Source organism: Argentina silus (genome assembly GCF_951799395.1).
Source record: "Argentina silus genome assembly, chromosome: 22".
NCBI lineage: Eukaryota > Metazoa > Chordata > Actinopteri > Argentiniformes > Argentinidae > Argentina > Argentina silus.
The window spans coordinates 538,198-553,197 of record NC_139676.1 but is presented as its reverse complement, the minus strand read 5'-3'; the positions used below and the strand labels follow the sequence as shown (position 1 = coordinate 553,197).

The 15,000-nt window shown below is 50.9% G+C and overlaps 2 protein-coding genes across 3 annotated transcripts in view; one reads left to right on the top strand and one right to left on the bottom strand.

The window, feature by feature from the left end:
- gtf3c1 (general transcription factor IIIC subunit 1) overlaps window positions 1-5,729 on the top strand; it is an 18,420-nt gene extending 12,691 nt beyond the window's left edge. The window contains exons 27-38 of one of the 2 annotated variants that reach the window (XM_083693840.1): window positions 525-634; window positions 1,112-1,171; window positions 1,252-1,345; window positions 1,553-1,725; window positions 1,902-2,106; window positions 2,164-2,648; window positions 3,060-3,304; window positions 3,446-3,720; window positions 3,803-4,199; window positions 4,291-4,333; window positions 4,539-4,722; window positions 5,184-5,729. In XM_083693840.1, the coding sequence (XP_083549966.1) occupies window positions 525-634; window positions 1,112-1,171; window positions 1,252-1,345; window positions 1,553-1,725; window positions 1,902-2,106; window positions 2,164-2,648; window positions 3,060-3,304; window positions 3,446-3,720; window positions 3,803-4,199; window positions 4,291-4,333; window positions 4,539-4,722; window positions 5,184-5,402 (2,490 nt within the window). In that variant the 3' untranslated portion in view covers window positions 5,403-5,729. Of the gene's footprint in view, window positions 1-524; window positions 635-1,111; window positions 1,172-1,251; window positions 1,346-1,552; window positions 1,726-1,901; window positions 2,649-3,059; window positions 3,305-3,445; window positions 3,721-3,802; window positions 4,200-4,290; window positions 4,334-4,538; window positions 4,723-5,183 lie in introns of both variants that reach the window. The other variant, XM_083693839.1, reaches the window with a different exon arrangement.
- Window positions 5,730-6,332: 603 nt separating this feature from the next.
- Window positions 6,333-15,000, bottom strand: part of LOC310821976 (SEC14-like protein 5) — an 11,492-nt gene continuing 2,824 nt past the window's right edge. Inside the window, exons 2-15 of the mRNA XM_083694265.1 lie at window positions 13,584-13,733; window positions 13,219-13,350; window positions 13,011-13,139; window positions 12,582-12,801; window positions 12,342-12,454; window positions 9,835-9,942; window positions 9,393-9,563; window positions 9,188-9,258; window positions 8,888-9,059; window positions 8,240-8,380; window positions 7,419-7,556; window positions 7,054-7,305; window positions 6,562-6,740; window positions 6,333-6,521 (exon numbers count right to left, since the gene is read on the bottom strand). Coding sequence (XP_083550391.1) covers window positions 6,416-6,521; window positions 6,562-6,740; window positions 7,054-7,305; window positions 7,419-7,556; window positions 8,240-8,380; window positions 8,888-9,059; window positions 9,188-9,258; window positions 9,393-9,563; window positions 9,835-9,942; window positions 12,342-12,454; window positions 12,582-12,801; window positions 13,011-13,139; window positions 13,219-13,350; window positions 13,584-13,733 — 2,082 coding nt within the window. The 3' untranslated portion in view covers window positions 6,333-6,415. The remainder of the gene's footprint in view (window positions 6,522-6,561; window positions 6,741-7,053; window positions 7,306-7,418; window positions 7,557-8,239; window positions 8,381-8,887; window positions 9,060-9,187; window positions 9,259-9,392; window positions 9,564-9,834; window positions 9,943-12,341; window positions 12,455-12,581; window positions 12,802-13,010; window positions 13,140-13,218; window positions 13,351-13,583; window positions 13,734-15,000) is intronic.

Sequence of the window (15,000 nt, the reverse complement as noted above, 5' to 3'; positions counted from 1 at the left end):
AACATGTTACTGTATGAACACCAGAACCACCTACTAACATGTTACTGTATGAACACACCAGAACCAGCTACTAACATGTTACTGTATGAACACCAGAACCACCTACTAACATGTTACTGTATGAACACCAGAACCACCTACTAACATGTTACTGTATGAACACCAGAACCACCTACTAACATGTTACTGTATGAACACCAGAACCACCTACTAACATGTTACTGTATGAACACCAGAACCACCTACTAACATGTTACTGTATGAACACCAGAACCACCTACTAACATGTTACTGTATGAACACCAGAACCACCTACTAACATGTTACTGTATGAACACCAGAACCACCTACTAACATGTTACTGTATGAACACCAGAACCAGCTACTAACATGTTATGGACCAGTTCTCATTTCAAACAAAGAATGTGTTTAGAAGTGGAATTGCAGTGAGTTTGATATTTTTTTTGCTGTGTTTAACGTTGTGTGTGTGTGTGTGTGTGTGTGTGTGTGTGTGTGTGTGGTAGGAGTGTGCAGTGGTGTTGGGGGAGTTTGTGACGTTGCTCAGACTGAAGTTTGGCTCCACCTCCCAGTCCACAGTCAGCATCCCAGATACCAAAACACAACTCTTCTCACGGTATGTAGGGATGTAGGGAGGGAGGTAGGGAGCGGTGGAGGGATGGAGGGATGGATGGTGGAGGGAGGGAGGGAGGGACGGATGGTGGAGGGAGGGAGGGAGGGACGGATGGTGGAGGGAGGGAGGGAGGGAGGGACGGATGGTGGAGGGAGGGAGGGAGGGAGGGAGGGAGGGACGGATGGTGGAGGGAGGGATGGGAGGGTGGAGGGACGGACGGACGGAGGGAGGGAGGGAGGGAGGGAGGGAGGACAGACAGACAGACAGACAGACAGACAGACAGACAGACAGACAGAAGGACGGATTTACAGGTGGATGAATGGATGAATAGATCGCTTTCAGGGATTTTTTTGAAGGTGTTTTCGGGGATTCATACTTGTGGATGGAAGGAAGGAAGGAAGGTCTAGGCCACCCAGGTATTGTTGCTACAGTGTGTGTGTGTGTGTTCCATGGTCTCAGCGGTGGTGATGTGTGTTGCAGGTTCAAGGTGTACGTTATTGAGGATGGCTTTGACAAGAACCGCAAAGACATACTCTACAGGTAGGAGACGTCTTCATACGGGAATACAAACGTGTTCACTGGCAAGAAAGAGGAACCCAAGGTGTGTGTGTGTGTTACAGAACGGAGGACATCCACCATCTGGTCTTGGAAAATCTGATCCAGAGCACTTTGGCCATGTCCAACAACCAGATGAAGAGCTGCCGATCCTTCCAGGTACACACACACACTCTACCTCACCTCCTACCACACATCCCCTGTACCCTACACACAATGAGATGCATCTCTCTCCCTCCCTCTCTCCCTCCCTCTCTCCCTCCCTCTCTCTCTCCCTCTCTCCCTCCCTCTCTCTCCCTCCCTCTCCCCTCCCCTCCCTCTCTCCTCTCCCCTCCCCTCCCTCCCTCCCTCCCCCTCCCTCTCCAGACCTTCCATACCTACAGTAAGTACCGGCAGGAGGTTCTGTACCAGGTGTTCCTGAAGTGTCGGAGGAAGGGCTTGGTCAACAGACGCCGGGTCAGCAAGTCTGTGGACCCCAAGAGGAGTCGAGCCCTGCCCATCCTACCCATGTCCTACCAGCTGTCCCAGAGCTACTACAGGCCAGTGGACAGTACCTGGACTCACACACACACACACACACACACACTCCTCGTCTTCATCATAGATTTGTCTTTTAAACGTTGGTCTTCGTCTCACTGTCTTGTCCGTTTAGCTCTGAATCTTCATTATCCGAAGCAAACCGTGTTTTGACCGTTCCGTTCCGTTCCTCCCACAGGTGTTTCACGTGGCGTTTTCCCATGTCCCTCTGCAAGGAGGTGCACGACTTCCTGAAAGACCTGGGAGCCAATGAGAAGGGAGACAGACCCGTCTCTGCCTTCTACCACGAGAGAGGGAACAAAGACAGGGCTGGGGAGGAGAAGAAAGAGGGGGAGAAGAAAAAGGAGGAGACTGTAGAGGAGGAGAAGAAAGAGGAGGAGACTGTAGAGGAGGAGAAGAAAGGGGAGGAGACTGTAGAGGATGAAAAGAAACGGGAGGAGACTGTGGAGGAGAAGAAAGGGGAGGAGACTGTAGAGGAGGAGAAGAAAGACAACGTAGAAACAGAGAAGGAAGACGAGCCGATGGAGAGCGAAAAGGGAGAGAATATGAAAGAGAGGGAGAAGAACCGAGAGAAAGGAGACGAGGAGGATGAAAGGATGGAGACGGAGGATAAGACCGAGCCCAACCAGGAGCAAGCAGAAACCGAACAACCACCGCCAAAGGAGACCTCCAGGGGCCCCGTCGACGGTCCTCTCCCCCAGCCGGAGCTGCCCGAAGCAGGCAGAACCCACAGCCCTTCCCCCTTCGACGGCCTGGAGCCCCTGGATGTGGACGGTATGCTGCAGTACTCTCTGGATGCGCCAGGGGGCGCCGTTCTGGCCTGCCTCAGCCTGATGACCATGGGCCTGCTGTCTGTGTACGTGTCCATACCCAAACACATCGTGGTGGTGGACAGCAACATGGTGGACAATGAGGCGGTCAAGGGGTGAGAGATTTTATTGGATTGAACCTTTGGCACCAAGGTCTGCATACACACAGTTTACAGTAATACTCAAACAACATCATAAAACACAATCAAGAAAAAAACCAAACACGTCTTTCAGTAAACGGGTCCTTCATCCACACCCTAACCTGCCCAGCAGCACCAGAGCAACCAACTGAAACGTTCTCTGCTGATTGTTCCCACAGTATACTGTAGACCTACACAGCTACAGACATAGGATGTATACCCCACACACACACACACACACACACACACACACGTTCCATAAAGCCTGACTATAGAAGACTCCAACATCTACACTCTTGTGTATTGCATACAGGCGGTCCTACTCATTCATATTGACCTGGTCATATAATCACACTGTATCTCTGTGTATCTCTCTCTCTCTCTCAGTATGTCGGTGCTGGAGGATGACGAGGGGGATGAGGACGGGGATGAGGACCCGGAGGGGAGGAAGAGGGTGGAGGTGAAGTCCCACCAGGCGTCCCACGCCAACTACCTGATGATGCGGGGCTACTGCTCCCCGGGCATCGTCAACATCCGCAACCTCAACATCAACGACAGCATCGTGGTGGAGTCCTGCACCATGCACCTGCAGCTGCGACGCACGCCCGCACACACACTCTTCACCACTCACGGTAGGGGGGGAGGGGGTCAGGGGAGGGAGGGAGGGAGGCAGGCAGTGAGTGACTTACTTACAAACACACACATTATGACACACTAACTTTGTGTTTTTCTTTCACGTCCACTCTCTCCCTCTCTCTCCCCCTCCCTCTCAGACTCTCCCCCACTCGACCTCTCCAGAGCTGGCCCCTCCCTCCTCCCTCCCCTCCTGACCCGCACCCTCCAGGCCTCCCCCCCCCAGGACTACCGGCAGCATCTGGTGGCCCTCCAGGGCTACACCCCCCAGGACCTCAGTGCCAGTGACGAGCTGAGGGGGGCGCTGGAGAGCGCAGGGGCCTACGGCTTGGACAAGCTGGACCTGCTCCTGGCACACACACACCTGGAGACGCCCCAGGACGGACGCACGCGCAGCCTGCAGCAGTACCTACAGGTGGGGAGAGATACATACACACACACACACACACACACACCTCGTCCAGGTCTGAATCCCTGTGTTCTGATTGCCCCCCCAGGACCTGCTGAGGGAGGAGGCGGTGCTGGAGCTGGGCGGGGGGACGGTGCGCCTGGTGCTGAGGGAGCACGCCGCCCCCTGGCTCCTGACCTCCACGGAGAGGCTGAGGTCCGGGGGCCGCGTCCCCCACCGCGGGCACAGGGACCCTGGCCACCCCCCCGGGGACCAGGGCCCGCCCGCCAAGAGAGTGGCCAGGGAGGGGGAGGGGGAGGGAGGAGAGGGGGAAGAGAGGACGGCGCAGAGAGAGGAGGAGAAACGGACGACGCCTGAAGGGGAGGAGAGGAAGGAAGCAGAGGTGGGAGAGAAGGAGGGAGAGAAGGTGGGAGAGAAGGTAGACGAGGGACCTTCATCATCATCAGCCGTAGTCCAGCCCCTCAGCCAGACCAATGAGACTGCAGGTGAGACAGGAGAACAGAGAGCGTGTGTGCGTGTGTGTGTGTGTGTGTGTGTGTGTTTTTTTCTGACTGGTGGATTGTGTTTGTGTTTCAGAGGGAGAAGCAGAGCAGTCTGCAGCAGAAGACAGTTGTGATGTGTGAGTATCTGTTCTGGACCTGGTCCAGGTAAAGCTCAGTAGTGTGTGAGTGTACCTGGAGCTGTTTTGGACCTGGTCCAGGGTGTGTGAGAACAGGCATAACAAGTATAACTACAACGCTTTCATCTTGATTTCCTCTGACCAGCAGACTAACTCGCCTCCCCCCCCCCCCCCTTTCTCCTCCCCCTCCCCCTCCTCCTCTCAGGGATGTGTGCTTTGTGAGTCGTCCCTGGCGTATAGTGGATGGCAGTCTGAACCGCCCCGTGTGTAAAGGCATGATGGAGGCCGTCCTGTACCACATCATGTCCAAGCCCGGCCTGGCGGAACACTCCCTGATAGAACACTACCGCGACGTCCTCCAGCCTGTGGCCGTCCTGGACCTGGTACAGGTAAACCTCACCTGTCAATCAAAAGCTCACCAGACCCTCCCCTTAACTACCTGTAGCTGTACTGGACCTGGTACAGGTAAACCTCACCTGTCAGTCGGTCAGTAGCTCCTCCCCTGCACGCATGCTGCGTTCAAATGCTCCTTGGAACTCTCGGATAGCTCCCGGGATCGCACCAGAATGGTTGATTCTGAAACGGCTCCGAGTGGGGAAGATCTCAAAGTGACGTCAGTTTCCTAATTTCGGAGGAGCATGTCCTGTCCTGTCCTGACCTGTTCTGACCTGTCCTGACCTGACCTGACCTGACCATCATAGTCACTCACCCTCATCCCCTGTTCAGGTAAACCTCCACTAAAAACGCTTATATACAAACTCACCTTTCTCCCTCTCTCCCTCCCACCCTTCCCTCTCCCCCCCCCCCTCCTTCCCTCTCCCCCTCCCACTCCTCTCCCTCCTATCCACAGGCGATGATGGAGATGGGGTGTCTGAGGAGGAAGTTCCTCTCCAGCCGTCCCAAACCGTCCCTCTTCTCCTCCCCGGGCCCCGCCTCCATGGTGAGGGACGGGGACGGGGACAAGGCCGAGGGGACGGTGTTCTACGAGCCCACCGTCGACTGCTGCCTCCGTCTGGGTCAGGTGTTCCCCCGCGAGCCCAACTGGAACCAGTGGTTACAGTTCTCTTAGCCGGGGAGGACCGGTGGCTTAGCACTAGGCTAGGCTAATCAAGGTGAGGCTGGGCTAATCATGGCTGTCCCAACAGTTGGAGAAAGACTTCAGTTCAGTTTGTCCAATGTGTTGGAATAGGTTCTAAAGGGACATACTTGTCCCCCGTTTTAAAGAACATTTGGTCCCGTTCTAGTTTTACAGAGCTGGAACGTAGGCCTTGTTTTGTGTTTACGTCCAGTATTTGTGTTTCACATTTGTGAAAGCTGTTCTTTATTGTTTTTAGCTGTGTTATGTTGCCAAATTGTCATTTTGAGAGTGGGACATAATAAAGATATTGTAAAAGAATGATGTAGCCAGTCGATGTTTAACTACGGATAGTTTAAGTCCTCCCCAACAGTACGGAGTGATCAAGTCCCACGGCCGGGTGATGGGCTGCAGTCAATCAGAACTGTCATCTACAGAATGCTTCAATAGTTTATTGCCATAGACAGACACAGTACTGCATGTTAAATATGATTCCATAACTGATGTCACATCATTCATATCAACAGCACAGACAGCGTTCTTCAAGCTTTCATTGTTAATGTACGTTTGAGTGTAAAAATAGTTCCTCTTCCTAAGACAGTCAAGTTAACATCGCTGTAACAGTTTTAACTCACAAACTCTCAACATTTACAGAATAACAAACGCCCTGATTCACAACTTTGCCCTTTATAATTGCAGATAAAAAACAAAGAGCTGAGTCTAAAGGCCTTGTGGTAGATGAAGGTGTTCTTGAAGGCTGTAAATCTACATCTGAGAGAAACTAATGCAGGTGATACTGTATCTGATAACAAGGAGCCCTTGATGGAAATGTTGATTTTCTCTCTCTCTGCTCAGCTGAAATATTGCAGCATCAGCAAAAGCGTATTATGGCTTTACAATGAGAGAGAGAGAGAGAGACTCTCAGCTACCCTGACCGCTTGATGAAGTGGTGTGCCATTGTACTTACAGTCAATTTGGTCTAGCCCTTCGTGTGTGTGTGTATGAGATTATCTGGAGATGAGGGAGCTGCTCTGTGATTGGCTGGAGGAGGTGGTGGCGGCGCTGAGCTGGGAGAATCCACTGTGACACGACTCCAGACTGGTCATCGACCCCCTGAAACACACACACACACACACACACACACGCAGGTTACCTGAAGTCCTCTGAGGCCAGTACCTCGGTGTAGTACATGACCTTACACCTGTGTGTGGACACCTGCAGAGTGGCCAGTACGTCATCCACGCGCTGCAGTGACGACCCGGAGCCAGAGGGGGCGCCACTCACCTTCCACTGCAGGATGTACAGACCCGGCCAGCGAGTAATGTGGGAGCCCTGGGGGGAGGGGGTCAGAAGGGAGGAAAATAGGGGGAGGGAGGGTATTGTTGGGGTTCTGTCTGTAAGCTTCCCCCCTCCCCCTTACTGTATATCTATTGGGGCGTAGATATAGAGCACATAGACTGTGGCCATACCTCATACCTGTATGCTTACATATTGAGGCATAGATATAGAGCACAGACAGTCCTACATGTCCATATTGGGACATAGAAATAGAGCACACAGACAGTCCTACATGTCCAATACTGCCAGTATTGTATGTTTATATTGGGACATAGAAATAGAGCACACAGACAGGTAGACGTCCCACCTGAATGCTCTCCCCCTCGTTGCAGTTGAGCGGTGCCTCCACCATGCTGTAGTCCGTCCCCAGCACCCAGCTCCTGTCTATCAGCTGTACGTTGTGGACCGCAGGGGGCGCCACTGAGGCCGGGTCGGGGTCGGGCCTGGCGGGCCGGGGGGGCGTGCGTCTGGAGTGGTAGATGTTGAACACCAGATCCCCCCTCAGGATGTCAAAGTCCCAGGTGATCACACTGGACCCCTCTGAGATCTCAATCATGATCTGGGGATGGGGGAGGCATGGAGTTAGGGGGGGGGTGTGTGTGTGTTACATTATCTAGAGCTGCTTTGAACACGTGCAAACTGGTAGATGGTGTGTGTGTGTGTGTGCGTTACCTCATGCGGAGCCCCTTTGAACACATGGGCAGACTGGTAGATGGTGTCTGGCCACAGTCTGATGTGGTCTGGGTTCTCCTGCTCCTCCTGGGTCTGGTACAGGGACCTGGGGACCTGCCCCCCCTCAGGAACCTGGCACTGCAAGGGTTAAACATGGACCCCATCACCTGGACCAGAACTGGGCTGATAGGAACCTGAGGCTCACCTACGTTTAAACACACTTCCTGACTGGTGTAAATACCCTTTACTCTGTACCTACTGCTGCTGCAACAAGTCTGGATATTCTGAATATTTTATTTAACTGTATTTACTGTTACTGCTTTTAGTGCTTATATTTATGTTTACATTTGTTTATTACATTTTTACTCATTACATTTATTATTATTATATACATATTGTTTACTTATTCCACTGTGTTGTTGACGTTGTAGAGCTGCTCTGCCTTCAGCATTTCACTGCGTTGTTTACTTGTATATGATGTAACAACAAATAAAGGTGAACTTGAGTGTGGCTGGGTGAGAAGGTGAATGAATCAATGAAGGGATGAATTCATATTTTGTTTATGTCATTTTTGTGTCCAGATCTTGTCTTCTCTTATGCTACCACTTACATTCTACACTCCAAGAGGAACAGATTTTTAAACATTTTAAATTTTTCAGTTTTTTTAGGTGTGTATTTGAGGATGTTTAACTCACATCCAATTCCAAACTGACCCATAGCCCCTAAACCCTGGACACTTCTCGTAGCTCTTAAGGGCCTATGAAGGACCAGGGGGGTAACAGTAGGTCCCAGATGTCGATATGGAACCGGGCCCAACTCACCAGACAGTCTCCGCCCAGGAAGTCAGGGACGACCTCGTTGTCGATGTAATCCACCAGGCCCCCTAGCCCCGCCCCCTGGTAGCTGGACCCGCTGTACACCAGGAACTTCTGACGAGTGTTCTCATTAATGAACGGACTCACCTAGAGGGAGGGGAGGGGAGGAGAGGAGGGAGGGGAGGGGAGGAGAGGAGAGGAGGGAGGGGAGGGGAGGAGGGAGGGATGAGAGAGGAGGGAGGGATGAGAGAGGAGGGGAGGGGAGAGGAGAGGGGAGGGGAGGGGAGAGGAGAGGGGAGGGGAGGAGGGAGGAGAGGGGAGGGGAGGAGGGAGGAGAGGGGAGGGGAGGAGGGAGGGGGGAGAGGGGAGGAGAGGGGAGGGGAGAGGGGAGGGGAGGAGGGAGGAGAGGGGAGGGGAGGGGAGGAGAGGGGAGGGGAGGAGAGGGATAAGGGGAGATTGGGGGGAAAGGTAGATACCATAAATAAAAGAGTGGAAAGTTGATCATTGGTAATTATTAAAGTGAGTCTAATCTCAATGTACGACAGGCAGCATTTCTATGGACTTCACCACATTTGTAAATATCACATTTCTGTGCGTAAAAAAATAAAACAAAAAAACAACTTTTTAACATTCTCCCGCAATGCTGTGACTCACCAGCGTCCAGAGCACGGGGAAGACTCTCGGCGCGCGGACAATCAGAAGCCTTCCCAGAGTTTCAGGGTAGTTGGCCTCCACCACCTCTATGATGCGTAGCAGTGCTTTGACCCCCGGCCTCCACAGGTGACGCATGTTTAACCCCTCCAGGTCCACCAGGCACGTCCACGACCTGCACGGGGGGGGGCAGACGGAAGAGGAGGCGCTAGCCAATGCTAACGGCGTTAGCCCATTTCCATTGTGTTTCAATGGGACGAGCTAACGGTAGCTATGCTAGCGCTGCTCGGCGGGGCCACTCACGTGATCGGGCGTCCGAATATCTTAGTGTTCTCCTCACACCTCTTCTGGCCTTCCTCGTTTATCGACAAAACCTGGAGCAGAAACACACATTCAAATGGTGTGTGTGAGTGTGTATGTGGGTCTATACATACAGTATGTGTGTCTTAGTTTGTGTGTCTGTGGGTCTATACATGCGTGTGTGTGTGTGTGTGTGTGTGTTACACACGTGTCTAAGCAGGGCCTCCTCCCCCAGGGCTTTCAGCAGTCCCTTGGTGTCCATCTGACCCAGTCTCAGGATGTAGAGCGGCCTGCCCTCCCGGTCGTGGTAGTGCCAGCCCCCGGCGTAGTACTCCTCCAGGAAGCCAGGGGGCGACCACGTCTGCAGGATGTAGTCCACCTGAGAGAAAGGCACAGAACAAAGAAAGTAAGATGGAGTCAGAGTCGTCGTACTGTAGCTAGCTGCACGTTCTCTCTTCTGGTTCTGCACGGTCAGTTTGGTGCGTTCACCCCCAGGACTTTAGGATTTAGGAAGTTGATCCTGAAGCCCACGAGCATAAAGTGTGCGTGCGTGCGTGTGTGTATACAATGAGTATTCAGAAACTCCTTTGAGATGTTGAGGGCTACAGGTTCAAGGAGAGTGAGAGTGTGTGTGTGTGTGCGCGCCCTACCTGGTGTTGTTTCCTCCAGCTGAGGGACTTACACAGCATCTCCCTGGCTCTCTCCAGGTGGAAGTCCCTCGCACGCAGGAAACGGAGGATGTGCTCGTCTTTAGGAATCTGAGGAGAGAGGGAAGGAGGGAAGGAGGGAGGGAGAGAAGGAGGGAAGGAGGGAGGGAGGGAAGAGGCAGGAGAGGAGGATGGAAAGAGCGGTAGAACAATGGTGGGTAAAATAACCTTTAAAACAACGGGACAATTTAGAGAGATTAAAATGAGGAGTTTAGGGAGGAGTTTAGGAGATTCACAGCAAACCTTAGAACAACATAGTACCTTGAGGTTAGGTGGTAAGAGCATTAGTACGCTACGCCGCTCAGCGCCCCCTAATGCTCCTTATTTATCAGGTTCACTTCAATACCCATCTCATTCTCTGCCGAGCATAGCTTCATGCATAACTTACAACTGAGGGGCATTCAGCCACAGAACTGTGTGAGGGTATTATGATCTCTGTGCATTCAGCTTTGTCCGCTGTAAAAAATAAAGAAATGAAATAAAACATGTTTTTGGGTCATTTTAGCTCATTTTTCTCTGGGTTCATTCCAGGTCGCTGAGCTTGGTGCTGAGTCAGTCGAAAATGAGTCTAACCCACAAAGTTTGAGTACATATTCAGAGAGGGAGGGAGGGGGGGGGGAGGGAGGGGGAGAGAGGGGGAGGGAGAGAGAGGGAGAGCTCACCCCTCCCCAGAGTAATGATCTAGGGCTGGTAGAATCTGCTGGAGGTGCTTTTTTTACAGTCCAGAGGTGATTAATCATCAGAGCGTGTTTGGTGTCCAACCTCCAAGGTTCTCAGAGCAGGAGAGGAGAGACCATCACCTGCATCTAAAACCAACACTCTCCTACTCCTACCTCTTAAGATACAGTATAATAATACTAATACCTCTTAAGATACAGTATAATAATACTAATACCTCTTAAGATACAGTATAATAATACTAATACCTCTTAAGATACAGTATAATAATACTAATACCTCTTAAGATACAGTATAATAATACTAACACCTCTTAAGATACAGTATAATAATACTAATACCTCTTAAGATACAGTATAATAATACTAATACCTCTTAAGATACAGTATAATAATACTAATACCTCTTAAGATACAGTATAATAATACTAATACCTCTTAAGATACAGTATAATAATACTAACACCTCTTAAGATACAGTATAATAATACTAATACCTCTTAAGATACAGTATAATAATACTAATACCTCTTAAGATACAGTATAATAATACTAATACCTCTTAAGATACAGTATAATAATACTAATACCTCTTAAGATACAGTATAATAATACTAAAACCTCTTAAGATACAGTATAATAATACTAAAACCTCTTAAGATACAGTATAATAATACTAATACCTCTTAGATACAGTATAATAATACTAAAACCTCTTAAGATACAGTATAATAATACTAAAACCTCTTAAGATACAGTATAATAATACTAATACCTCTTAGATACAGTATAATAATACTAATACCTCTTAGATACAGTATAATAATACTAATACCTCTTAAGATACAGTATAATAATACTAACACCTCTTAAGATACAGTATAATAATACTAATACCTCTTAAGATACAGTATAATAATACTAATACCTCTTAAGATACAGTATAATAATACTAATACCTCTTAAGATACAGTATAATAATACTAATACCTCTTAAGATACAGTATAATAATACTAATACCTCTTAAGATACAGTATAATAATACTAACACCTCTTAAGATACAGTATAATAATACTAAAAACCTCTTAGATACAGGACTTGACTCAGGGTTCTGGGGAACCGATCGGGATGCTTCATTCTGTTGTAACACACCTGATTGGACTCATCGAGGGGTTCGCTGGAATGGTTGATTAATAGATAGGTGTAAGGTTTAGTCCAGGGTCAAGGGGCGGGGCGGGGCGGGGGCGGCCATGTTAGGTCTCGGATGCATTTCTGCGGCGTGAATCGGGGTTGGGGGGTCAGTTGGAAGAAAAATGTTAACTTTGAAAAGTTCTGCGACTGTTAGGGACTTTCATGGCCTCCAAATGGTGTTTTCTTTATTAAATCCTCAGGACTGCAGACATGCTGGGAGCCCAGAGCTCGTCCAGAGACACAGTAATGACCCGGCTTTCAGTGACTATTGTCAGCCAACCACAGCAATCTGAGCATTCCTCTCACACACTACATGCATGTGTGTGTGTGTGTGTGTGTGTGTGTGTGTGTGTGTGTGTGTGTGTGTGTGTGTGTGTGTGTTATATCGACACCGTTTACCTTCTCTGCTTTCCACTCGCCCGTCTGGGACTACAGGAGAGAGAGAGACCAGGGGTGGAGGAGTTAGGTCACGACAACGAGCAGTGGAGTAGTTATGTGTGTGTGTGTGTGTGTGTGTGTGTGTGTGTGTGTGTGGGTAGTTGTGTACCGCGTGTGTGTGTGTGTGTGTGTAGTTGTGTACCTTGCCTTTGTGTGTTTCCTGCAGCCAGTTGCGTAGTTGGATCAGACAGCTCTCCTGCATGGGAGTCAGCTGACCCAGGTACCTCTCAATGTACTCCGCCTCCAACTTATCACCTACACACACACACACACGTCAACTTCTCTCTCTCTCTCCCTCCCTCCCTCCCTATCCACCCCCCCCCCCCCCCCCCACACACACACACTTTCTCTCTCCCTCCCTCCCTCCCTGCCCCTCTCTCACCGTCAGGTGACGTGGCCTCTGTCATGGGGCTTGTCTCCCAGGTACCAGAGGGGCTGTCGAGGGAGGCTTCTGATTGGTCGGCAGGCTGCTGAGGGAGGGAGCTGGGTGTGGCCGAGGGGTCGAAGGTCACGGCCGTTCCCTCAGTCGGGGACCAGCGGGGGAGAGAGGTCACGCCCTCTGACATCAGCTCCCTCAGGTAGAACTCTATCACCTCCTTACCCTGGGGATAGGTCCACACACACACACACACACACACACACACACACACCACCACCCCCACACCCGCACGTGCACACGCATGCATACACAATTTATTAGTCTTGAGATAGATCCATCATTCAGTCTATCAATCCATCCATCCATCCATCATCCTCTCCACCCCTCCTCCCCCTCCTCCCTCCCCCCCCCCCCTCCCTCCCTCCCTCCTACCGTTTTGATGTTAGCGGTGTACTGTTTCATGGCTATCTTCTCCACGGTGCTCTCAAAGCCGAAGAAGGACTTGATGTCCAGAGAAGCATCCTGTTCAAAACACGTCCACTCCTCATTCTCAGGGTGGACCTGGAGAGAGACCACCGGCATCAATACACACACACACACACACACACACACACACACACACACAGACACAGTAACTCACGCTGTAGCAGCAGGTCTCCATGACCGTGACTCTGTTGTTGAAGGTGTCGTTGTGAGCCTGGATGAGCAGAGTTCTCTCCCTCCAGTCCAGGGTGTTCTTCTGGATGAAGTAAACGTACTCCACACACGCTATCTACAACACACACACACACACTTGAGAAGGTATCGATCTTGTGCATGTATGGGTTAGTCTGAATGTGAGTGTGTGTAGGTGTATGCTTGTGTGTGTATGTGCATGTGTGTGTGTGTGTGTGTGTGTGTGTGTGTGTGCGTGCATGCTACTGGCCCTTAGATACGGTATGGCAGGGTTCTTCACTCGGGGGGTCCCTGACCCCTGACCCCTGACGGACCCCTGTGACCTCTGACCTTTTTGAGGAGGCGGGGTGCGTCCACGCTGAGCTTACAGCTGCGCTCCACCGTGCGCCTGGCGCCGTCCTCGCTGATGACATCACTCAACACCTCGCTGCCCAGGAACACGGGGATCATGGGACAGGTAGGAAACCGCTTCTCATAGGCCTGAGAGAGAGGAGGGGGGGGGGGGGGGGGTGCAGGGAGATAGATAGAGAGATAGATAGACAGACAGACAGACAGATGGATAAACAGAGAGATAGAGAGATACAGATACAGGGACGATAGATAGATAGATGGACAGAAATGGAGAGAGATACAGATACAGGGACCAGACAGACAGACAGAGAGGGAAAAGACAGACAGACAGACAGAGAGGGAGAGGGAGAGGGGGAGAGAGAAGTAACCAGAGGGATAAAGAGATGGATAGATACTTAGATGCTGTCACAGTAGTCTTTATTACCTCCCCCTCTCTCTCTCTCTAAAGGGTGTGTGTGTGTGTGTGTGTGTGTGTTTGTGTGTGTGTCCGTCCGTCCGTTAGGAACCATCTGCTCCCTCGTGACCTCCCTATTACCTTCCGACGCTCCTGTCACTATGGTTACCGTGTCCTTAGTGACCCGTCTTACGCTCAGGGAAGGAGAAAGTACCGACTGAGCATGTGCAGAAAGGAGAGGAGAGGAGAGGGGAGGATGGGAGAGGAGAGGATGGGAGAGGAGAGGAGAGGAGAGGAGAGGAGAGGGGAGGATGGGATAGCAGAGAATGATATTGTATATGAATCCTGTTTTCAAAGGTTATAGAGAGGGGGAATGGTACATGGTATCCCGTGTGCGTGTGCGTGTGCGTGCGGACCCCTGAACTCTTGCGTCACATTCCACTTTCCTCATGAGTTTACTGTTGGGTCACCCCCTGGAGTCTGGTTCCTCTCAAGGTTTCTTCCTCCCAGGGAGTTTTCCCTTGCTTTTTTCCTTTTTCCTTGCTTTTTTTCCCCTGACTTGGTTTTGGGGGTCTATGGTTTGGTGTTAGGTCGTATTGTGTTTATTGTATTTATTGTTTCATATTGTTTTGTTGTGAAGCCCGCCCCCCCTATTGTGTGTTAACGTTTTGTGCTGTCTTAATGCCTCCTCGAGCGCCGCGATGACCTCATCCTGTTCCTCCCCTGTCACCTGACACAGGTGCTCTGAAGCCCACTTAATCACACGCTGTCTCACATTACGTCCTGTCAGACAGGGGAGAGGGTAGGGTTTCTACTCCCCTGTGTGTGTGTGTGTGTGTGTGTGCGCGCCAGGGAGAACACAGCACAGAGAGACAGCACTCTGTACCATGTATTCAGAAAGGCAGAGCACAGAGCCAGCACAGCCATGATGACATCACCGCTGTGGCCTGAAGCGTGTCCAACAGTGATGATGTCAGCGGGGTCGTTGGCAGTGAGTGGTTG